Below are 25,207 nucleotides of genomic sequence, written 5' to 3'. Positions count from 1 at the left end.
TTGTCACAACATGTGAAAGATATACAACCCCTGGCTTAAAAACACTTCAACTAGAAAATTACTTGCCATTTCTTTAATTATTAATTAAAATGGCTAAAACGTAATGACATACCTGGAATTGTCATCCCTTTGCTTTCTTCATCAGTATCTGTAATAGAAACATATATATTAGTAAGTACAGAACAAAGATAGGTTGCCAGACAATGAAACAAACTCACACCAAGGGCGGATCCAGGGACCATGGACAGGAGGGGGCGCACGCGGCGAAGTCGTAGGAGCACCCCCTCCTAAGATAGATATATTAGTAAGTACAGAAGAACCGTACCATGTAAACAAAGATGGGTTGCCAGACAACGAAACATACGCACACCAAGGGCGGATCCAGCGACCATTGCGGAAAATTTCGAAAACTAGAAACCCGGAATACCATTTTTCCAGTGACCTGAGTGAGACAAGAATCTGTTTTAAAGTGCGTCCACTGGATCGACATAGTGGCGGGGGGGGGGGGGGCGCAGCGTTTGCCCCACCCCTAAATTCACTCTTACTTGCCATTTCTTTAATTATTAATTAAAATTAAAATGGCTAAAACGTAATGACATACCTGGAATTGTCATCCCTTTGCTTTCTTCATCTATTAGTAAGTGATCTGTATCATCCGTATCTGTAATAGAAACATATATATTAGTAAGTGCTGAACCGTACTATTTAAACATAGATAGGCTGCCAGACAACGAAACAAAAGAGCGGATCCAGGGACCACAGGCAGGAGGGGGCGCACGGGAGGCGAATTCGCACGTTGGGGTGACGACAATATATATACGACCAGATTTGATAAAAGCCCAGAAGACAACCCCACTCTGACAAGACACAGAACAGATTGTAATCAAACCAAGTGATTATAAATATAGGCTACCGTACCTATGTAACATGTATTAAACATACTTTAGTCGTTACAGCTTTCACAAGGTTCAACCATATCATATAGATATAGGCCTAATGTGTAACACCGACCATAACTCTAGTCTAAGTCTTGAAGTAATTAAATAGACTTCATCGTTTCACTAAATTGTGGACGACGGACGGATTGATAGCCGAACGGTAATATGACCACATTTCCATGTACAAGATTATGTACAAGAAAGAAAAAAATTCTGCAACTGAGTCAACCTGTCTTCACAACATTCTTCTGCTAAATGAAATCTCTTGTTGACTGTCGTCTGCTGAATGACGTCACTTGACGACGGTCGTTTGCCAAAAGACGTAATTGAATTAGAACGTTAAAAACATTGACGCCATGTGCTATTTTTCAATAATTGACAAGTTATCGCTGATCAGATCAGCCATTTTTAAAAATGTATATTTTCAGTCTAGAAAATCACTGCTTTCTTGATTTGTTATCATTCTGGGGTCATATACTTAATTGTATCTAAATAGAGAGCACTGACTGTCGGATCCCCCTTGGAGTTTCGAGACAGGACCAGTGCAATGTCCAAAAATAACCCAAAACCTTTGCTAGGTAAATTTCTTCGTTTAAATATGTGTTGGACCTAATAATGTGTTGGAAAAAACAACATAAATACCCAGTACTAATTATTTCATACACACACTATACGTGATTGTTTAAGATTATTTGAAGGCCAGATCGACGTATTTCCCTGACAATTATTAAAATAAAATACAATTTAGCTTGATTTGTTTGATTGGTCATTTGTAAATATTCATCTTTCGAATCAGATTATACTATTTTTGAATATTGCTGTCATCATTATGCATAATGACTCCTACCGGTATAAAAAAAAATTATTTGAGCAATGTTAGTAGGCTAGAACCAGAACCGTATGATGTTGCTTAGCAACACAGTCGTATTGAATTTTTGGGAAATCAAGGCACAACACTGTTGAGAGATATTGAAAATTGTAGAAATTTATATAATAGATGAATAGCCTAGGTTTTGAGTTCAGGAAAAGTCACCGGTTAAATATGCTCATCCATTTAGACCATTCCTTTTTAGAATTAAGGTATAAAAGCTTCGTAGACAAATTGTAAAATATCAAGTTGTTGGAAAATTTTGTGATTTGATCTCTGACCCCTGCAGGACCATTTTGCTATAGAATAACAGACAAAAAGTTGAGAAATATTGATTCAAGAGAGATAACTACATATTGTAGGCCTATTGACGATAAATAATCCATGAAACTCTTTTGATTTGTGATAGGCTACTTAAAAATGTTTCTATTGTTTTATTTTACAGCGAATCTCATTCACTCAGTCTTTCTGCCAGAAGAAATTTATATTTATCAGATGTTGAAAGATGTTATAGATGATTTATTGTTGAAATGTTGAAAAATAATAAAACTTGAATATTTTGTGAGATTTCGAAATTTTGTTGACTTATGAGAAGAAAACATTGAAATTAATATGTTCCTATCGGAATAAACATGATTGCACGTAACCGTATTAACAAAATATCAAGATCAGTTGTCACCCTCAATCACAATCATAGGAGCAGGGGTCAATTAATTTCCAATGATTAAATAGACCCTTAACTTCTGTTGGTTTCAGAGCATAATGTGTTCTTCATGTAGGCTATCAAGATCGTGACCTAACCTCTGATTTAAAACTTTCGGGAAATTCACATACTGATAAAAAAAAATGGTTGCCAGAATTAAATAATGGTCACCAAAATAGCTGAAAAATGCAATGTTTTTTTCAATGATTCTTATGATTCTACAGGTCAATGTTTTTCGTCCTGAAGAAGAATAAATTATCCAAAACAAAGTTATTACATGCGTAATTAAAGCAACGAAAACTACATTTTTAAAAAAAAAGAAAAAAAAGAAGAAATCAACTGATCTCTATACCCACTCTCCACGACAGGGCTGAGGTCACTAGAAGAAAACTTGGACCCATACATAAAATTAGGTAGATAGACCCTTACACTTTTACACCAAAAATACTTTAGTCCTAATGTTATATATACTGTAATACTATTTGATAATTATGCGAAATTGTATTAGACGAATATAAGTGCACCAAAGAATATGAGTTATAATTTGATAATTACATATGTTTTATTTCTATTCTCCATTGTCAGTATATTAGTTATGGTATGAGTTTATTTAAAACGCAAATTAAATTGGTTATGAAATATTGTGAAGAAAACAGAAGGGAAATCTGTGCTGATATGATACATGAATTGAACTATAGGTTAATAAACACATTTATCATACGTCATCTTAATGGCATGTGACCTGTTGACCAAATTTGGTAATGAGACCCTATTGGTATGCAAGGCATGAGGCATGACCAACCACATGATTAAAATTACGTAATATTTGGCAAATTGAATAATTAGTAGCGGAAATCTCGGCATAAACAAGTAACTGGATTTGGACGCTATGGCAGACAGCCATGTAGTTCTTGAAGGGAAAGGATGTAGCGTTTCTCTATCAGCAGACTCGTCGAGTTTGGCTGGATGGAGTTTGAGAGAATGACTTTATTATAAGGCTTGTAACTATGTAACCTATATGTAGCAGTTTTTAATATAAAATGTAGAACCGAAATATGGCATTTGTTGTTTCTGTTATTGATATCATTCAATGTCATACGAGTATCACATATATTTATATATGGTACTTGTCATATCGAAAAATGGTAACGTTTGGATGAATATTATTGGAGATATTTTAAAATAATAACCGCTACACTGTAATTTATACAGCCATCTTACGAGGGAGATTTTGTTCGGCCAGCGGCGTTTTCTTTTACTCTTTTTCGACGTCCAGCTGCCAAGGGTTCTTTTACGTGCACAACAAAATGTACACAGGCCCAGTTTTTCATCATCTCCGAACCACTAAACACTGTCCCCTGCAAAGCAATTTCGTTAAAATCCACCATTATTGTCTTTTTATGGTGTTCAGCCAATTTCTGACCCATCGGCCACGAAAGGGTTAATGATCTAACGAAGCCGTCACAATGCGAATTGTAACAGGGTTGTGTTTTGAGACTCTGTCAATTGTAAGTTGTTAATGAATGGCCTGGCCGTGTCTTTATTAGTTGGTGTTTTGAATGGGGTCTTCCCATATCGCCGACTCACCGAGTTTTGGAAAGTCGACCGCAGCACCCTCTGATTGGATTAAAACGGATTAAAAGCGTTAATGAGGCAGGGACCAGTCATTATTAATATAGTTCACTGAAATTGATTTTCACCACAGACCATTATTGACTTTTTTGCCGAAACAATTATTAAAATTCGTGAAAAGTTTGTTGACTCCCCCCCCCCTTACACTGACATTAATATCCCACCCCAGTGTAATTTCTCTGCTTTTGAGCCATTGAATGTTGATGATGTAATATCAGTGGTGTGTCGAATGAAGTGTAAGTCATGTGCTCTGGACCCAATTCCTACAAAACTACTAAAAGAGTGTCTGGATGAAATAGCACCAGCTTTGACGATTATTATAAATGATGTGCTCTCCTCTGGTATTTTCCGGATGATTGTAAGGAGGCCATTGTAAGACCTCTGATTAAAAAAACAAGTCTTGACCATAATGCACTCAAAAGTTATAGACCAGTGTCAAATATTTCATTTTTAGCAAAATTGCTTGAAAAGATCATTTTATCTCAAATAATAGATTATCTCAATCGAAACTCACTGGTCGGTAAATTCCAGTCTGCTTATCGAGAGGGGCATAGCACTGAAACCGCACTCCTTAGAGTGCATAACGATGTTATAGATATGAACAAGGCAGACTGAATTTATTAGAATTTTTGGACTATGTTGGACTGCGTGCAAAAATTTAAAATTGTGTTATGTTATGTATTATAAATTAAAAAAAAAATAAATGCTCCCAAAATTATCTGCTTAATGAGGTTTATCCTTCAGCTTGGGTCTATTGTTCTTGGCCACTCATTCCCATAACGTCGACCAAAATTTTTCCCCTTATAAAACTCGGTGAGTCGGCGATATGGGAATGAACCTTTTGAATAAGTATAGTTTTGTTTTTAAGCCAATATAAATTTGTATAAATGTTTTGGTGGTGGATTATATATTGCATGCATCTAGAATTGTATTGTTAGGATTATGGTGGAAATGTTTTAGTCTTTATGTGGGTTTAGTTCTCAATATTACTCGTATAATTGAATAGGAAAACTGATTGAAGTCTTTCAGTTTTGAAGACTGTCTTCTTCTGAAAAGGTTGTTTATCAGGTTATCTGTGATTGGTTGGTTATTCTTAAGTGTAGCTGGGATAAAACTAAATTACATCCATGCACCTAGTTTGTTTGCGATATCACCTTAGGTGGAAGTGGACGTAATACTCCAGGAACGAACAAACGATGCATCTGGTCAGTTTATCAGATTCAGAGCGAAACATTCACTTAAATATAAATCAGTTCGTTTGCCGTCTTCATCTATGAAATGGTTTGGCCGATAAAAGTGCGACTGAATTAAAGAAATTTTAGGAACTGTATTTTAAAACGAATTTGGCCCAAACGTTTAAAACCGATTTTTCATTTTTGTGAAACGGATCTGGGTGTGTCCGATTGTTTCTTTAAAGCCTTTACATAGGGTGGGGAGGAAAAGTCGGGTTTTTATTTACGTTTTAAGTTATATCTCAAGTCCCTTAATATTACACAATTGTCGCTAACGCCAATAATCTTTTCCACAGGGCCGCCATTTTAAATCGTATGGCTAAGCATAATATATTTTCTTGGTGATTTGGAAGAGAAAACAGATTAACCCAGAACATATTTGTAGATATTAAAACCTTGCTATATCATAGAGTGCCAGGCTTTGGGCTTGATCGATAAATTAATTACTACCCCAGTGTGGCGCATTAATGATCTTGATATGAAAACTGATAAATGAAATGATTTTTTTTTCAAAAACACAAATACTAAAAACTTTGCTTATGGTAAATCACACCGTTTGAATCTCTAATCATAACTGAAAATGATTCGTCATTGATATCCTAACGAAATTTAATTCTGATCTGAATCTTAATTCAACACTGATCCATGTTTTGGAAGTCCTCTTTGACGAGTTTAGAAAGTATATTTAAAAATTATCGAGATGACTTTAATCCTTGGTGTTCGATTTCTGCCATGCTTCACAACAAATGGCCGGAAACCGTATTAAGTCATTTAGATAAAGATTAATGAGGATCGCGCCCCGTCCCAGCGGACTGACTTCTGCCAGTATTTTAACAATTCATTTTAAACTGTTTTCTTTAAACCAATTGGTTAATTTTCACAAGGCAAATTTTACAAAACACTACTGAATTTAAATTTACAAAGGCATGTTCACATATAAATACCAATATCAATAGACCTATTTGTCTATAGGTTTACAGAAATATAAATGCACACATGTTTAAACCAAATTGTGCTGCACACTTTAGGCACATGCATACACGGGGATGGCCATTCAAAAACTAAGCTGTGTTGCGAATGCTAGGAGACCTCAGATTCAATTGAATCTTGGGGCAGATTTTGTCAGGTTGCAAATTACGAAATAAACGAATAGACCCGAATCGTAGTGAGTGTTCATTCGTTTCGGTACAAAAATTCCGAATTTGGATAAACAAGAGAACGTTAACATTGAAAACCCAAAACAAATGAATGCATGACAACTCAGGCCAAATACCACTCGGACCAAAACCGACCGGATCAGTTAATAGACCACTCGGACCAAGATAGAAGACCACTCGGACCAAGACCGTATCTCACTCGTACCAAGGCAGAAGATCACTCGGACCAAGATAGAAGACCACTCCGACCAATGTTTTTGAAATAATACAGTGTTGTTTTAATAAATTGATAATAGTGTTTGTTTTAATATTAAAGTGTTATTTTAATAAATTGATATTTATGTTTGTTTTTCTACATTTGTTTTCTTTTTAACTTTCTTATCTCATCATGAAGCATAGAAAAAAATCTCAACGAGTCATCAACAACTGAATAGTTATTAATTCGTATACTTGTATTTCGGAAAAGACTATTCTTTGTGTGTACTATATTTATCGATTTGTACTGCCTTTTATTGCAAGCTTGTCGTGGAATGCGTGTGTTACGTTTGGCTATATTGAACTTATAGTGATCGGTCAATTTGTTAAGCGCTATTACTATTAGTCATATTGTGAGACTTCCCTTAGTTAGTTATTTATTGTCTTATGAGATTTCCCTTTTTACTTTATCGTGTGAGTTATCGAAGTCTGTGTCACTACAGACCCGGGACTGTACAGCGCAGTGGACGCTTACGCCTAGCCCCCCGGATCCATTCACTTTTTTTTTTAATTGTCTGTATGTTTGTGTTTTCCCGAGAATGATGTCCTGTCCGTGTATTTGTTTTTGTGTAAATTTTGTGTGGTGCAGCCCCCCTGCACTTACTATTAGAAAATGAAGTCAGCGTATGACGAATATATGATGTTTGCAACTTTTCAAGATTAATTCGAGAAAATAGGACGGTTTTTTTTGTCGTCAACAATTCGGTAATTATAAATGCAAACATGCCCCAATAACTTTTTGAACAATAATTTAGCATGTGTCATTGTATACATTGTCAGAAATCGTATTTAATTAGTCACTTGGACCCAGACCATAGATTGTTGTCATTTACAGCACATGCAGATTTAAATAGAAAGTAGACTTTTCAAGCAGGAATCGGAATATTTAATGAAGCGACTATGAACGTTTTGAAGAATAGAAAGACTTATTTTGTCAGTTTAAAACTCAATTACTGAATATTCCTTAATTTCTTATATTTTTCAGTTAAACATACATTATGCAAGAGCAAAATCTGATTATTGCAAGTCTTAATTTAGGCTTCAGATGTTATAGAAATTATAAATTAGATCTTTATTTAAACAACAAGCCCAAAATCAACTCTGTAGACCCACGGATGGCTCGGCTACAGCTCGGATTTAAATAGGATTTCACTTATCAATTAATTCAAATATGGCGCATCCTGATGAGAATACGTCAGTTAGATCGAGGCTAAATGATAGAGTGTACTTAGCGAGGCCGCTGTAGAGCGTTTCCGCATGCCATTGAAAACTTTACTTGATAATCGAGATATGTAGGTGGAGTTAACGCCTGTCAATCAAACGGTCGGCCAAGGTGAAAGCACATTTCACTACCATTTCTAGTCAAATATTACAATGATGATAACTATGTTCAGAATAAAGTAATTTGACCGAAATTTTCAATATATTCTTCTTTCATCATCTTCTTTTGAACTGTTATAGCAAGAATGGCCAATTCTCTATAAAAATCTCCCATAATGTATCTTTAAGCGTAAGCGTAATTGTAATCGTTATCATCATTATTGTCATCATTGAAATTAAACAGATCATACTTCAAAAAAATAGTTTTTTGATGATTTGAAATAAGTGAGAATTCATGTTTATGCATTATCGAATATTGACCTTGATTAAGGCTTGAGCCCAGAAACTGCAGCGTGTCAAAGTTCAGTTTACGTTTTATCATTAAAATCGGTAGGGACTTTGAATAATCGTGCATGTCGTGTAAATATTTTCAATTAAATTCATCAACATATTATTCCGTTTTTAATATACTACTTTTACCAGAATCTATGATTACCAAAGAACACAGGGCTGGATTAACCATTAAAGATACCTTCCCTGTACAAACTGTGTGATTTGATGATATGTTTGGACTAAAAACATATTCAAACTAATTAATCTATTATAATTGTGCTTTAAATCCTTCTCAAAACATTGTATTCGCGAGAAAATACCCCAAGATTTAAAAATCTATTAAAATGTGTCACGTAACTTGACTGACACGGTACTGTGGCATAGCTACCCTTATGAAAAAGTTCTATAGAAAAAGTACAGGTTTCTATAGAAGTTTGTGGGATTCTAAAGAATGCTATAGAATGCTGCAGGAAAACGAAATTATTCTGTATTTTTTTTTTTACATGACTATAGATTCAAAAACATGTACTATAGTTTTGTGTAGGATTGGTAGATAAATTTTTTCAAGTGTAATTTCCTATAGAATTCTATACAATACTGTAATAAACTATTGGAAAAAAAATAAACCTACAGATTCATTGGTGCTGCTATAGTTTTCTATAGAACTAACTTGTATCCTCCAGTCAGTTGAGTAATCCTTCAGTTTTCTATAGCCTATAGAACCAACTTGCATTCTCATGTCAGCTGTGATTCCTATAGATTTGGTGGTAAAAACTATAGTTTTCTATAGAACTAACTTATTGTCTCAAGTCAGTAGTATATTCCTATAGTTGTCGATGACATTCTGTTGAAAACTAAGAATTTATATGTATATTGTCATTTTAACAAATAGCCTACTATAGTTTCCTACATAATATTGTAGAAACAATGTTCTATACTACAGATTTCATGAATTGGTGATGTCTTTTATTCATACTATAGTTTACAATAGAATTTAGTGATGCACTTGTGTGAATTATGTAAACTTTTCCAGCATATTAATTTTCCTGGATGCAGTTTTCCTTAATTTATTGTGATACCAAATGACAAACTAAAATAAGCTTACCACGAAAATTAAATATAAAGTATAAAATAGTGTATATAATATGAATGAAATAGTGATACATGTTGACACTCAAAGGAATTCCCCACCCCAACAAAAATATCAGATAATAAATTATTCTTCAGATAAGTCAATGAAATAAAGACAGTTTATTTGAACTGTTAGGTGATCCTGCTAGTTAGATTTTAATGACTATAGCAGATTCTGTACTCAGATTCTGTCAACCGTGCATACCAGTCGACAAACTATAATTAACAAAAATGAAATGAAATGAAATGAAATGGGGTTTAACGTCCTACTCTTCTGCACTGCCATTGTACTCTATTGAAATCTGTTTGGCCATTGGCTGAATTTAAAATTCAAAAATTCAGTGTATAACAACTTAATATGTTAGTATTAACAAGAAACTGAAGAGAATGATGGTGTTTTTTCACAGATTCGATTAAAGATAGAAAGATAAGTATACTTTATTACTTTCTTAACAATAATATTAAATTACTTTAATTAGATAAGATTTATGTGATTTTGTTATTTATTTAACTTTATTACCTATTCTTTTCCCTATATATCAGTTTTACCAAGAAAAGAACTTTTCATGGTTCGGGCTGGTGAATCATCAACAGAATTCAGATTAATCCATGAGAGAAAAAATAAGCTTATTTAGAAGAATCCAGGCCACGAAATTTCAAATTTTGGCGTAACCAGAAAAATGGTTGTGGGTTTATGCTCTGCGTAACCATTTCTTTGGTTACGCCAGATGACCATTGCGTAACCAATTGGTTACATAAAATGGTTGCGCTGTTTTCATGTTTTATCCAGATTTAAATGGTGCTATTATTCATTTCCACTTGCAGTGAATGTATTTTTAAAGAAATAACTTGACTAACTTTATTCTTTTATATTTAATATTATATTTTGAGGTTAAGTGTTAATGACTTTAATCCCACGATGTCCTCATTTAAACAATAAAACATTAGAAAAAAAAATTCCACTTCACTAAATCCCTATATTTTAATAATGAGGGGAATCGGTTCCAAAAATTACTAATGGATTTCCGTTTTTATATCATATCTGACCTTCAAAAACCAGGAATGGTAGCTACCACATTGTTTTCGGTCACTGAAGACTACATGCGTACTTCATATATTACACTTGTAAGTTGTCACTTGCAATTATTCATCCAAGCACGTAGCATGAGATAGCCTCACTCATAGGTAGCGACTGATTGACAAACAGTATTTATTATGAACCTCGGCACTCTATACACAAAGTCTCAAAAGGAAAAAGAATAGTTTGATGTCATGAAATAATATTAAAATAGACAGGACAGTAAAATCGTTTACATTATCGCTCGAGCGATGCCGGGGAGGGGGTCAAAGTTGACGACTACACACGGGTCATTGGTACTACAGCATGGCTATAGTGAAAACTGAAAGGAACATGTGTAGTAAATTCTATGGAAATATAGCCGACATGTTAAATAGTCAACCTCATTTCTCCTTTTGTGTTTGAAAATCCAAAGGTACGCTTTCAAATATTTATGGCATAACTAATCATTTAAAGAATTAGGGGCGGGAGGCATTTTTAAATCAACGTGCTTTCAACTGGTCAATAGCCTACGTACGTGGTGTCAAAATACTTGATCTGTCAAAGTACCGTAATATGGTAATGGAGAAATGAAATGCCAAGAATGAATGGAGTTTGTGCTATAATACAAATAATTTAGACCCGTGTCACAAAGTCATCCTGTATAAAAATTGATCCAATGTGAATAAATCTGTTAATGAAATTTGTTAATGTAACCGATATTTCAATTTGCGTAACCAGGTAATCGGTCGCGTGTTTTTGAGCTAGCGCGACCGCACGTAACCGATTGGCATCGTTCGCGTGAAATTTCGTGGCCTGAGAATCCATGACAGAAAAATAAGCTTATCAATTTAGAAGAAATGAAATGAAATGAAATGAAATGGGATTTAACGTCCTACTGTTCTGCTCCTAACATGGGCTAATGAAGACGGGCATACGCCATACAGTGTGCTATGAGGGAAATTTTGCCCGGGCAGCGGCACTACGGCCTACTCTTATATCGAATTCCAACTGCCAAGGGATCTTTTACGTGCACGCCAATGTGTACACGGGACCTCGGTTTTTCGTCCCATCCGAACGACTAGACAGCTTTCCTTGTCAGCCCCTCCGTCCTGCATCACTGACAAGGGAGAACCACGCCGGAAAATCTGGATGAACTTTCTCGGCCAATGCAGGGATCGAACACCCGACCTCCAGGCTAGCGAGACAGCGTCTTACCCACTTAGCCACGTGATCCCCCAATTTAGAAGAAATCATGGGTCAACTATATTTATTCCCAAAATAAGATTTAATAAAAAAAAGTCTATAGAATTCTATAGTACCCATTCCTACAGAAAACTATAGTGGCCCAATTTCCAAACTACAGAATACTACAGTATTCATTCCTATACATAACTGTAGAATTTCCTACAGAAATTGCAATAAAAAAAACCTAAAGAATACTACAGTATTTTCCTATAGAAATTTTGCCATAAATCTGTATGATGAGCGCTACAGAAACTGTAGAATATTTGGGGCCGTTATTTCCTACAGGCCCCCAAAATTCTGTAGAATACTATATAATTTTATCCTATAAAAAATGGGACACGCCCCCCAAAAAACTCTATAGATTTTCTATAGAATTCTACACTGGTATTCTGTAGGATTTTTTGCTAAGGGTAGTTTCATTTTGTTAGTATTTGTTTTATTTATAGTCTGTAGACGCCTAAATAGTCCAGACTAATAACAGCTATATTTAGATATAGGTCACTGTAGTTATCTATAGTGAGGGAAAGGATATTTGATAACTCTGTGAATAGTATGTTGACAGACTCTTTCTAAGTTTTATAATAATATTGCTATCTGCCATATATTATGTTTAATTTTATAATTTAATAGAAGCCCATGTCTTGTTATTTAGCATACTATTAGTGAGTTTATATCCCTATTATATAATCTATTTTGTTGGAAATGTACCATAATACATTGTCTAATATGGAGGCAGACCACCATTAAATTTCACCATCTCGGTTCGTCTATTTATAGCAATTCTCTCTCTCTCTTTTCTCCCCTTTTGCATGCCCATTTTTGTTGATTTTTTGGTCTAGACTGGACGAAGAGGGTTTGAAATAACATTTTCTGCCAGGTTTTGGTAAATATTCATGATTTTGAGGCGGAAGGATAACAGGGTTATCAGGTTGGGTACGGCGATATGTACGGCAACTAGTTACATGTTTTTAGTATGCTTCTTCAAGTTTGTGTATCTCAAAATTTTGGTGGTCAACCTCATACAAATTTTAGTGCAAAGACATGACCATTTGTTCCTCTGTCTGTAGTGAAAAGCATTCAGCCCAACGAAAATTTGGGGAAAAGTTGGAGGTGGGCAAAGAGGCCAGAATTAACATTGAAGTCAATGGGGAAATTAATGGTGGTCTGCCTCCTATATGAAAACAACCTGACAGTTTATGAAAGGCCTAAATTTGATGATGTGATCTCCAAATTGTCAGAAAATGTGATATATGGCATTTTGATAGTAAAAAAAGTGAAATGGTAAAATTTCAAAAATATTTGACAAATTTGGGAGGGGAAATTTTGATTTTAGTCAAAATTTTGTGATTTTCAGTGTTTATTTACTTTTCAAAATTAGTGGAAAATATTTTAATGTATGATTTTTACTTTTGCTGCATCATAAAGGTTAGACGCGAAGAAAGCATCATAATTTCACTCAATTTTGCCTAAAAATCATGATAAATTGTCTGAAATTCTTTAGATTACCCCCAATATTGCTGTCAAAATTTTAATTATTCATCTGTTGTAAAATGAACCAAAATGTCTTGCATGTCTTTATTTTTATTATTAAATAACTTGGAAAGGATCCATGTGATTGTCAGATATTGAAAAAGTATTCATGTGTTTGTCAAAAATTTAAAAATTAAGAAATTTAGTCAAATTATGTTCTGCTTAGGTGTGTTAGAATTTTCAAAACATGAGTGAACTGCATTTTGCTGCTGTTTTCCTCTGGCTTGACACAATTTTAATCTTTCAAAACCTGAAATTGTTGCATTTCCCTTCTCGAGAAAGTAAAATCTATGTGTTTGCAGGGAAATTTCTCTTTCTTCATTTCATTTAGACTGGCTCACCCTCCCCACCTCACCCCTTTTCTTGAACATGATATTTGGATATTCAATTGAACATTTGTTGACTCCAAATTAGCAGTAATTGGATTTTGTGCTTGAATTGTAACCAAGCATTTTATTTGACACAAACAAATAGTTACATATAAGATTTCAAGGATTTCTAAGACTTTTTGTTTATGGCCAAACATGTAATCCTATGACATTTCTTCCAAATGAGTCCATACCCCAAAATGGATATTTTGTAGATGTGTTTTTTGCAGCTTAATGTTTTACATTTTGGATGTAAATCTATTATTTGTGGTGATCTTTTAAAATGTGGCACTTACAGGGCAATAAAATGTTAATTAATAGCCTTTTCATACCCCTTTTATGCTATGAATTATGTCAGAACTCCCTTTTTCCATATCATTTTGTCAGGACATTGATGTAAAGATTAAAACAACTTGCTTCCACATAATATTTACACTATGTAATTTCAAGGATACCTCTGATTGTTAAAGTATTTTAAAAAATGAAATATTCCCATTTTTTTAAAAAAAAATAGTGCTTTGCGACCCTTTTATTAGAATGGCTGGTTGTCACCTAAATACAGCATTTATTTTACATTTATCAATCCATATTTTAATAAATAATTCATACTTCTTATAACTAACTGTGTTTATATGTATGTATATAAGCCAGGGATAGAAGAACATGGCTTTTAGCCATATTCCATCAAAAGTATTACTTATGTGGACGCAAGTGGGATTTGTTACCACACCAACATTTTTAGGGGGTGGGCTTACAGGTTTCATTATAGTTCCTTACAGTTACCTTCAATGCAACAAATTTCCAGCTTGTCTTCCTGTATACCGGCCAATGTTTCTAGAAATAAATGCTTTTCATCTCAGACTTTCCCAGAAATAGGGAAATATTAGCATTTTGAGGCATACAAAGTGTCAAAAATGGACCATTTTGTAGAAAAAGGTAAAAGAAAGTCAATTTTTGAAAAATATTCCAATATTTTGAATATTTTTGATGTGACTTGTTTGAAACTCTTTAAATCTTTTTCGCAGAACTCACTTTTCGACAAAATTAAGAAAGAATCTTCAATTCTAGAACAAAAGGCCCATGGACCTGAGCTGCAATCTGGTATACAAAACAGTACATAACTTTAAAGGGTCACTATTTCTGCAGTAATTTTTTTTTTTGATTCTGTATTATAATAATGTTGCAAAAATAAATGTGAAGCTATAAAGAAAAGAATTTTGATGATATATGAACTTATAAAACCATATAGGAGGCAGACCACCATTAAATTTCATCATCTCGGTACCCACGAATTGTAGTTCTTCTATTTATAGCAATTCTCTCTCTCTCTCTTTTCTCCCCTTTTGCATGCCTATTTTTGTTGATTTTTTGGTCTAGACTGGACGAAGAGGGTTTGAATTAACATTTTCTGCCAGGTTTTGGTAAATATTCATGATTTTGAGGTGGAAGGATAACAGGGTTATCAGGTTGGCTACGGCGATATGTACGGCAACTAGTTACATGTTTTTAGTATGCTTCTTCAAGTTTGTGTATCTCAAAATTTTGGTGGTCAACCTCATACAAATTTTAGTGCAAAGACATGACCATTTGTTCCTCTGTCTGTAGTGAAAAGCATTCAGCCCAACGAAAATTTGGGGAAAAGTTGGAGGTGGGCAAAGAGGCCAGAATTAACATTGAAGTCAATGGGGAAATTAATGGTGGTCTGCCTCCTATATTATTGAGTATTATTATCTCCCCTTACTTAAATAATAGAATTTGTATATATAGCATGCAATTATAATTTATGTCCATATCCTATAACTTATTAAACGTAACTAAATAATACTTTTGTATATCAACTTAATCATAAATCACATTATGTCCATCTGTTAAATAATGTTGCATTTATATTGTTGACAATGTATACTTTGTTTACATAAGGAGCGTATAGTTTATAATTTTGCATGAGCTGGGAACGAATTCTCCAAATCGAGACCATCCTGTCGAGACGGCCAGGAGAATGTGTTACCCGGCACTAGTACCCTGGGTCAGTTGTTCCCACTGGGATATCCGTCTCCAGGGTCCAAGCGAAGCTCTAGTAATTACACTTCTAGTTCTTGAGGAATGCTCTTTGAGCACACAGCCTTTAGATGCTTGCATCTAATGAACAGACTTTAAACTGCTTGCAGTTTAAAAACTGATACAACCTCTAGATGTTTGCATCTAATGAACAGATACAACCTATAGATGCTTGCATCTAATGAACAGATACAGACTTTAAACGCTTGTGATTAATGCAAAGATACAACCTTAACTGCTTGCAGTTAATGAACAGTATAGCTTTTAGCTATTACACAGAACAGATCACAGAACGGCTTGAGCTGGGACAGTTCGCCTCTTTATAAATAGTATAAAAGAGTTTTCCCAGTCCATTAAAACTTACCTGTATATATGTTATGATACATAATAAAACTTTATAGTTTTATACAGTTTTGTTCCATTTGTTCGAAGAGAGAGAGCCGAACATAGCACAACTACTTTTTAGCTAGTCCGCCTTCTCCTCTGAAGAAGCTCTACTTTAAACGGCTTGTGATCGGCCAATAGATCACTGGTGGCAGAAAAATTAACGGGTGTGGGTCCTGAGCAACCATTGCGGCAGATTCCCCACACTACCAAACCGCTACACCATTTCGTGGCGAAAGACAGAAGAAGAAGAAGTAAAAAGTGCGCCACAGTACCACAGCAATGGGTGAGAAACTAGGAGAATTCATTGCATATACAAGACGATGTTGTCTTTAATCCCTGTCCATTTATCATAAATATTGAAGCCTAATTAAATTCTCGGATTATCCACTGTCCACATCTTTTCCCGCGATTTTTATCTCAGAAAATGTTGTACGTTTAAGTCTCTCCCTTTTTACTTGTCCGCTCGCCATCAAGTTTATCAACATATAAATCAAGCGCTTACTAACGCTGAGAGATCCGACAATCTTCGCGTTCAACCTTTGACGTCACCCGGGTTGCCGGTTAGGGAAACCCTTCTTTTTTTTTCCCGTATGCGCTCCATGGGTGTTTTTCAGGAAATCCAGTATTTTTCTAGTAAGATTGGATGTTTCTACTTTCCATATATACCACAATTGCCATACTTTTATTGGAAATAACTACCCCATAAATACTTTTCTGAGAAAGTATCTTTAAGCGAAATAAGAACTTTAAATTAGTTTTTCATTTTTTCGTCTTTTCTTTCTATCAATGTTTTATAGTTTGGTGAGCCTTTTAATAACAACGTTATTCACGTTAATATTTTATGTGGTTTGAGTTGGCCTTTTTCAAAAACATTCATCGGTTAAATCAAATATGCAAAAATACTTACCCGTAAAATATAATAAAGATAATATTTGTTAACCAAAATATTAGGTTGAGTTGTATTATAAGTTTATGATATGATGACGGTCTGAAAAGTTCTAAGCCTAGATCAGAATAGATCAATTGGGTTGAAACAAACGTTTGCCACCAACAAGTATCATCATTGAATGAATCATAGCCATAAGAACTACAACTATAGTGTTATTATTGTCTTCGTACCAGACCATCTTGTGAACCTATCAATTGAAATACTACAAAACTGGCTATAGGACAGTTATCAAGTACCAGCAACTGAAAGGACTAACCCCAACACATGGTCTCCACTTTAGGGGTTGATGCCTCTTTAATTTAAGCATGAATGAGAGAGCCTTGACGATGAAGGCCATCAACAACAAAAATTCAAGAAAACATTGCTTGGGTGCATGGCTGATCAACGATTGGTCTTCTAAATAAATAAATAACAATATATTGAGTAGTCGTTTATTTTAATTTGGCCCGAGTGGTCTTCTAATCGTAGTCGGAATGCTCTTCTAATCTCGGCCCGAGTGATCTTCTTATCTTAGTCCCAATGCTCTTCTAATCTCGGCCTGAGTGGTCTTCTTATCTTGGTCCGAGTGGTCTTCTAATCAAGGTCTGAGTGGTCTTGGTCCAAATGGGCTTCTGTCTTGGCCCGAGTGGTTTTGTTAGGAGTGGTCTTCTGTCTTAGTGGTGAATTGTCTTCTATTATTCGTCCGAATGGTCTTCTAAACTTGGTCCGATTGGTCTTCTAATGTTGGTCCGATGTCTGGCTGTTTCATTTGCCTCTCTATATCACCCGTAACAAGCAAATAATAACCCAGTACTACCAAATACTTATCAAATATTATAAAATACAAACCTAATATCGTCAAATAGCAGCACATTATGGAAGTATAACGTTGCCAATATTATTTCATTGTTCACGGTGCAAACTGCAAATGTCAGTAGTTCAAAATACCTATTTTAGTTTTACAATTTGCAATTTCCATTGCTCAACAATACCAATGCCACGGTGTTAAAATACAGAATACACTTTTCAATAATACAAAATACAGTAGAATAGTTATTTTGCACATTACACTTCTGCATTCTGCATAATAGACAAATGCATAATAGAACCTTGCATAGTAGAACATATACCTTATATGGGATGTACGACGTACGTCATTTGCATACGGAAAAAAGTCCGGACTATGACGGAAATTAATGATTTACGCGATAAAGCCATATGGTCACCTGGATACGAAATGAAGTTAGCACACATATTCCTAGCGCCAATAAAAACCTAGATATAATTATCACGAAAATAATTGTTACCTTTATATTAGAAAACGACATATTAATGCCAAGTATATAAGTAACAGACCCCCCCCCCACCATGAAAAAAAAAATACTATTACCGTAAACATACTAAAATATCGCACACTAGGCTAACTGAGCGCGCAGAAAAGTGCTGCGTCCACGCTGCATCAAAATGCACCGAAACCAGCTTTGGTGGCAAAATGTTTTTTTGTTTCATGGAATCAAGGGATGAATAAACGACTAAAATACAAATTTTCAGAAGCTTTCTAAACTGGCTTTTAGAGAAATATCTCCATAAACATACTAAAACCATGGGGGGATCGGGTTAGGGTAGGCTCATCGCGCACGCAATAACTTATAAAATAGCTTTAGTGGCTCCAAGATCTTTATTTCACCAAATCAACAGATGGATAAGATATGAACAGGACAATTTTCATTTACTTTCTATGTTATCGAGTTATACCACAGCAAAGTTCCCAGCACCTGGATTTGAGGCGGGGTTCGCGGGTGCAATAAACAAGGGGTACGTCCACACTGCACCAAAAAGCACCCCAAACTGGCTTTGGTGGCAAAATGTTTTGTATTTCACAGAGTCAAGGGATGAATAACTACTAGATTACAAAAATCCAGAAGCCTCCTATGCTGGCTTTTAGAGATATATTACCGTAAACATATTAAAAATATGGGGGAATCGTGTTAGGGGTAGAGTCACTGCGCACGCAATAACTTCTAAACTAGTTTTGGTGGCTCCAAGATCTTTATTTCACCAAATCGACAGATGCATAAGGTGTGAACATGCCAAATTTCATTAACTTTCTATGTTGGGGTATCGAGTTATACCACCGAAAAGTTCCCAGCCCCAGATTCGAGGCGGGGTTCGTGGGTACAATAAACAAGGGGTACGCCCACGTTTCATCAAAAAGCACCCGAACGAGCTTTGGTGGCAACATGTTTTGTATTTCACAGAGTCAAGGGATGAATAAACGACGAGAATACAAAAATCCAGAAGCCTTCTATGCTGGCTTTTGGAGATATATTACCGTAAACGTACTAAATATGTGGGGAATCGAGTTAGGGTAGGCTCACTGCGTACACACACAATAACTTCTGAACTAGCTTTGGTGGCTCCAAGATCTTTATTTCAGCAAATTTCTTTGGGGGGAGGGGGGAGGGGGGGGGGGTCTATTACATATTATTATATACTTTGCATTAATATGTCTTAAAATGTTATTTTCTAATATAAAGGTAACAATTATTTTCATGATAATTATATCTAGGTTTTTATTGGCGCTAGGAATATGTATGCTAACTTCATTTCGAATCCAAGTGCTGGAATACGGGTGAGAGATTCCGCTCGGTTACTATAAGATTCTTTAACCTTACCCAAAAAAAGGGTTTTAGAGACCTGTCAATTAAATAAGATATTCAATTTAATTTTTAACAAGAAATTGATTCAATTGAAATATCTGTTTTTTTACCAATGAGAACAAATAAGAATAGTCTCGTTAAGCCAGACTATTATCTTTCAGAATCCTCTAATCGTCGAACTGATTACAGTATAGAGCTTGGACGTTGAAGACTAACAAAATCGAGTACTGCCCCCTTCTAATGACCTCGGCCTTATGGATTTATCGCGTAAATCATTAATTTCCGTCATAGTCCGGATTTTTTTCCGTATGCAAATGACGTACGTCGTACATCCCATATAAGGTATATGTTCTACTATGCAAGGTTCTATTATATGCATTTGTCTATTATGCAAAATGCAGAATGCAGAAGTGTAATGTGCAAAATAACTTTTATATTGTATTTTGTATTATTGAAAAGTGTATTCTGTATTTTAACACCGTGACATTGGTATTGTTGAGCAATGGAAATTGTAAATTGTAAAACTAAAATACGTATTGTGAACTAGTGACATTTGCAGTTTGCACCGTGAACAATGAAATAATATTGGCAACGTTATCCTTCCATAGCACATTAGTATAATAACGCAACAAATGTTCGATAATTTGAAGAAAATTGAAATATTTACGCAGTTATCTCCCTTTAAAACCGATAAATATTGTTACAGATGTAAAATAAAGTGATCTATATGTCTGCTCAGTTTGGATAAGTTGACTCTTCGCATCAATGAGATATTAAGTACTGAAATTGGTGGTAAAAAACAAATGAAACTACAGATTTTTTACCATTTTCAAGACCGGAAAAGCCATCTCAGCATTTCCATGGGTGGATCAATCACTCTAACATTTTATATACGTATGTTTAGGCACTAGGTAAGCCAATAGACAAAAATGGATGAAATCCCAAACTTGAGCCTTATCACTTCCTGCATGGTCTTATTGCGGACACATCCTTAATTATGACTATTTTTCTGATTTTTCAATCCATGTACCCGAGTTAAAGGAATCTTCAATATTGGTATTCACTTTATTTTCAGTGTCTGTTTCTGTTTTTATTCTGTCACTTTGATCTGTCTGTACCATTGTATCATGGCTGGGGTCATCTTCAATATAAAATGATTCAATTACAAAATGAACTGTGGTAAGTTAGTAATTGACTACAAAAGTATTTCAAAATACCAGCGGAACTAGATTAAATACCAACGTTATTTAACAATGTATTGATCTGATTTCGTTTTCATTTGAACACTCAACAATTTGCAAAAAGGTATCTTTGACACTGCAATATGTAGAACAGGCCAGGGTTAATTGTGATGTCAGTGGAAATGAAATATAATCATTACACAGTTTGAAGTATTGGAAATCTAATGGATAATAGGACATTAATAAGTAATGAGTAACTGAAAGATTACATTTCAAATATTATTATGTAACGGTCAACTATATTTCAATCCTTTTATCGCAAATTTAAATATTATATATCTGATAAAGTCAAATATTATGTAATGGTCAACTACTCAATCTTTTTATTTCAAATTTGAATAATAACTATGTATATTTAATCCAGCAGATTAACAAAAATCACAAAATTTAAATCAGTTTTACGAATAAAAACGACGTTTTAGAATTTTGTTTTTATGTTAAACTTCACCTAAAACATGTAAGTTTAAACAATTACAAACAAAAATGAGGTTTTAAAATGTTGTTTTTAAATTAAACTCCATCTAAGACATGTAAGTTTAAACTGATATAGATTTTAATCAAATTCCGAATTTGGATAAACAAGAGAACGTTAACATTGAAAACTCAAAACAAATGAATGCATGACAACTCAGGCCAAATACCACTCAGACCAAAACCGGCCGGATCAGTTAATAGACCACTCGGACCAAGATAGAAGATCACTCGGACCAAGACCGTATATCACTTGTACCAAGGCAGAAGATCGCTCGGACCAAGATAGAAGACCGCTCGGACCAAGATAGAAGACCACTCCGACCAATGTTTTTGAAATAATACAGTGTTGTTTTAATAAATTGATAATAGTGTTTGTTTTAATATTAAAGTGTTATTTTAATAAATTGATATTTATGTTTGTTTTTCTACATTTGTTTTCTTTTTAACTTTCTTATCATCTCATCATGAAGCATAGAAAAAAATCTCAACGAGTCATCAATAACTGAATAGTTATTAATTCGTATACTTGTATTTCGGAAAAGACTATTCTTTGTGTGTACTATATTTATCATTTGTACCGCCTTTTATTGCAAGCTTGTCGTGGAATGCGTGTCAAAGTTCAGTTTACATTTTATCATTAAAATCGGTAGGGACTTTGAATAATCGTGCATGTCGTGTAAATATTTTCAATTAAATTCATCAACATATTATTCCGTTTTTAATAATATTGTACTTTTACCAGAATCTATGATTACCAAAGAACACAGGGCTGGATTAACCATTAAAGATACCTTCCCTGTACAAACTGTGTGATTTGATGATATATTTGGACTAAAAACATATTCAAACTAATTAATCTATCATAATTGTGCTTTAAATCCTTCTCAAAACATTGTATTCGCGAGAAAATACCCCAAGATTTAAAAATCTATTAAATTAAGTCATGTTGGTGTCACGTGACCTTGCATATACAAGACGATGTTGTCTTTAATTGCTGTCCATTTATCATAAATATTGAAGCCTAATTAAATTCTTGGATTATCCACTGTCCATCTCTTTTTCCGCGATTTTTATCTCAGAAAATGTTGTATGTTTAAGTTTCTCACTTTTTACTAGTCAGCTCACCATCAAGTTTATCAACATATACATCAAGCGCTCACTAACGCTGAGAGATCCGACAATCTTCGCGTTCAACCTTTGACGCCACCCGGGTTGCCTGTTAGGGAAACCCTTCTTTTTTTGTCCCGTATGCGCTCCATGGGTGTTTTTCAGGAAATCCAGTATTTTTCTAGTAAGATTGGATGTTTCTACTTTCCATATATACCACAATTGCCATACTTTTATTGGAAATAACTACCTGATAAAAAGTTTTCTGAGAAAGAATCTTTAAGCGAAATAAGAACTTTAAATAAGTTTTTCATTTTTTCGTCTTTTCTTTCTATCAATGTTTTATCGTTTGGTAGGGCCTTTTAATAACCACATTTATTCACGTTAATATTTTCTTACGTGGTTTGAGTTGGCCTTTTTCAAAAACATTCATCGGTTAAATCAAATATGCAAAAATACTTACCCGTAAAATATAATAAAGATAATATTTGTTAACCAAAATATGTTTATGATATGATGACGGTCTGAAAAGTTCTAAGCCTAGATCAGGATAGATCAATTGGGTTGAAACAAACGTTTGCCACCAACAGGTATCATCATTGAATGAATCATAGACATAAGAACTGCAACTATAGTATTATTATTGTCTTCGTACCAGACCATCTTGTGAACCTATCAATTGAAATACTACAAAACTGGCTATAGGACAGTTATCAAGTACCAGCAACTGAAAGGACTAACCCCAACACATGGTCTCCACTTTAGGGGTTGATGCCTCTTTAATTTAAGCATGACTGAGAGAGCCTTGACGATGAAGGAAACATTACTTGGGTGCATGGTTGATCAACGATTGGTCTTCTAAATAAATAAATAACAATCATATTGAGTAGTCGTTTATTTTAATTTGGCCCGAGTGGTCTTCTAATCGTGGTCAGAATGCTCTTCTAATCTCGGCCCGAGTGATCTTCTTATCTTAGTCCCAATGCTCTTCTAATCTCGGCCGGAGTGGTCTTCTAATCAAGGTCCGAGTGGTCTTGGTCCAAATGGGCTTCAGTCTTGGCCCGAGTGGTCTTGTTCGGAGTGGTCTTCTGTCTTAGTGGTGACGTACTTGTCTTGGTGCGAATTGTCTTCTATTATTGGTCTGAATGGTCTTCTAAGCTTGGTCCGAATGGTCTTCAAATGTTGGTCCGATGTCTGGCTGTTTCATTTGCCTCTCTTTATCACCCAAAACAAGCAAATCATAACCCAGTACTACCAAATACTTATCAAATATTATAAAATACAAACCTAATATCGTCAAATAGCAGCACATTAGTATAATAACTGCAACAAATGTTCGATAATTTGATGAAAATTGAAATATTTACGCAGTTATCTCCCTTTACAACCGATAAATATTGTTACCGATGTAAAATAAAGTGATCTATATGTCTGCTCAGTTTGGATAAGTTGACTCTTCGCATCAATGAGATATTAAGTACTGAAATTGGTGGTAAAAAAAAACAAGTGAAACTACAGATTTTTTTACCATTTTCAACACCGGAAAAGCCATCTCAGCATTTCCATGGGTGGATCAATTACTCTAACATTTTATATACGTATGTTTAGGCACTAGGTAAGCCAATAGACAAAAATGGATGAAATCCCAAAATTGAGCCTATCACTTCCTGTATGGTCTTATCGCGGACACATCCTTAATTATGACTTTTTTTCTGATTTTTCTATCCATGTACCCGAGTTAAAGGAATCACAGAGTTCTAATCACCAACATGCTACTGTCTGTACTTACCAGATGTATCAGGTTTAGCCGCTTCTTCAATATTGGTATTCGCTTTATTTTCAGTGTCTGTTTCTGTTTTTATTCTGTCACTTTGATCTGTCTGTACCATTGTATCATGGCTGGGGTCATCTTCAATATAAAATGATTCAATTACAAAATGAACTGTGGTAAGTTAGTAATTGACTACAAAAGTGTTTCATAATATCAAAGCAGAACTAGATTAAATACCAATGTTATTTAACAATTTATTGATCTGATTTTGTTTTCATTTGAACACTCAACAATTTGCAAAAAGGTATCTTTGACACTGCAGTATGTAGAACAGGCCAGGGTTAATTGTGATGTCAGTGGAAATGAAATATAATCATTACACAGTTTGAAGTATTGGAAATCTAATGGATAATAGGACATTAATAAGTAATGAGTAACTGAAAGATTACATTTCAAATATTATTATGTAATGGTCAACTATATTTCAATCCTTTTATCGCAAATTTGAATATTATATATCTGATAAAGTCAAATATTATGTAATGGTCAACTACTCAATCTTTTTATTTCAAATTTGAATAATAACTATGTATATTTAATCCAGCAGATTAACAAAAATCACAAAATTTAAATCAGTTTTACGAATAAAAACGACGTTTTAGAATTTTGTTTTTATGTTAAACTTCACCTAAAACATGTAAGTTTAAAATGTTGTTTTTAAATTAAACTCCATCTAAGACATGTAAGTTTAAACTGATATAGATTTTAATCAAATTCCGAATTTGGATAAACAAGAGAACGTTAACATT

The 25,207-nt window shown here is 34.4% G+C and overlaps 2 protein-coding genes across 4 annotated transcripts in view; both read right to left on the bottom strand.

Moving 5' to 3' along the window:
- The window catches only part of LOC130010524 (uncharacterized), a 243,736-nt gene that overhangs the window by 4,530 nt on the left and 213,999 nt on the right, over positions 1–25,207 (bottom strand). For all 3 annotated transcript variants that reach the window (XM_056098981.1, XM_056098982.1, XM_056098983.1), the window contains 3 exons: positions 24,417–24,536; positions 602–661; positions 113–148 (listed from right to left, as the gene is read on the bottom strand). In XM_056098981.1, the coding sequence (XP_055954956.1) occupies positions 113–148; positions 602–661; positions 24,417–24,536 (216 nt within the window). The remainder of the gene's footprint in view (positions 1–112; positions 149–601; positions 662–24,416; positions 24,537–25,207) is intronic.
- The window catches only part of LOC126811618 (reticulocyte-binding protein homolog 2a), a 170,665-nt gene that overhangs the window by 95,844 nt on the left and 49,614 nt on the right, over positions 1–25,207 (bottom strand). The gene's annotated exons all lie outside the window — the stretch shown is intronic.

The sequence above is a fragment of the Patella vulgata genome, chromosome 2 (genome assembly GCF_932274485.2).
Source record: "Patella vulgata chromosome 2, xgPatVulg1.2, whole genome shotgun sequence".
Taxonomy (NCBI): Eukaryota; Metazoa; Mollusca; class Gastropoda; family Patellidae; genus Patella; species Patella vulgata.
This window is presented reverse-complemented; position numbering and strand designations above follow the sequence as displayed.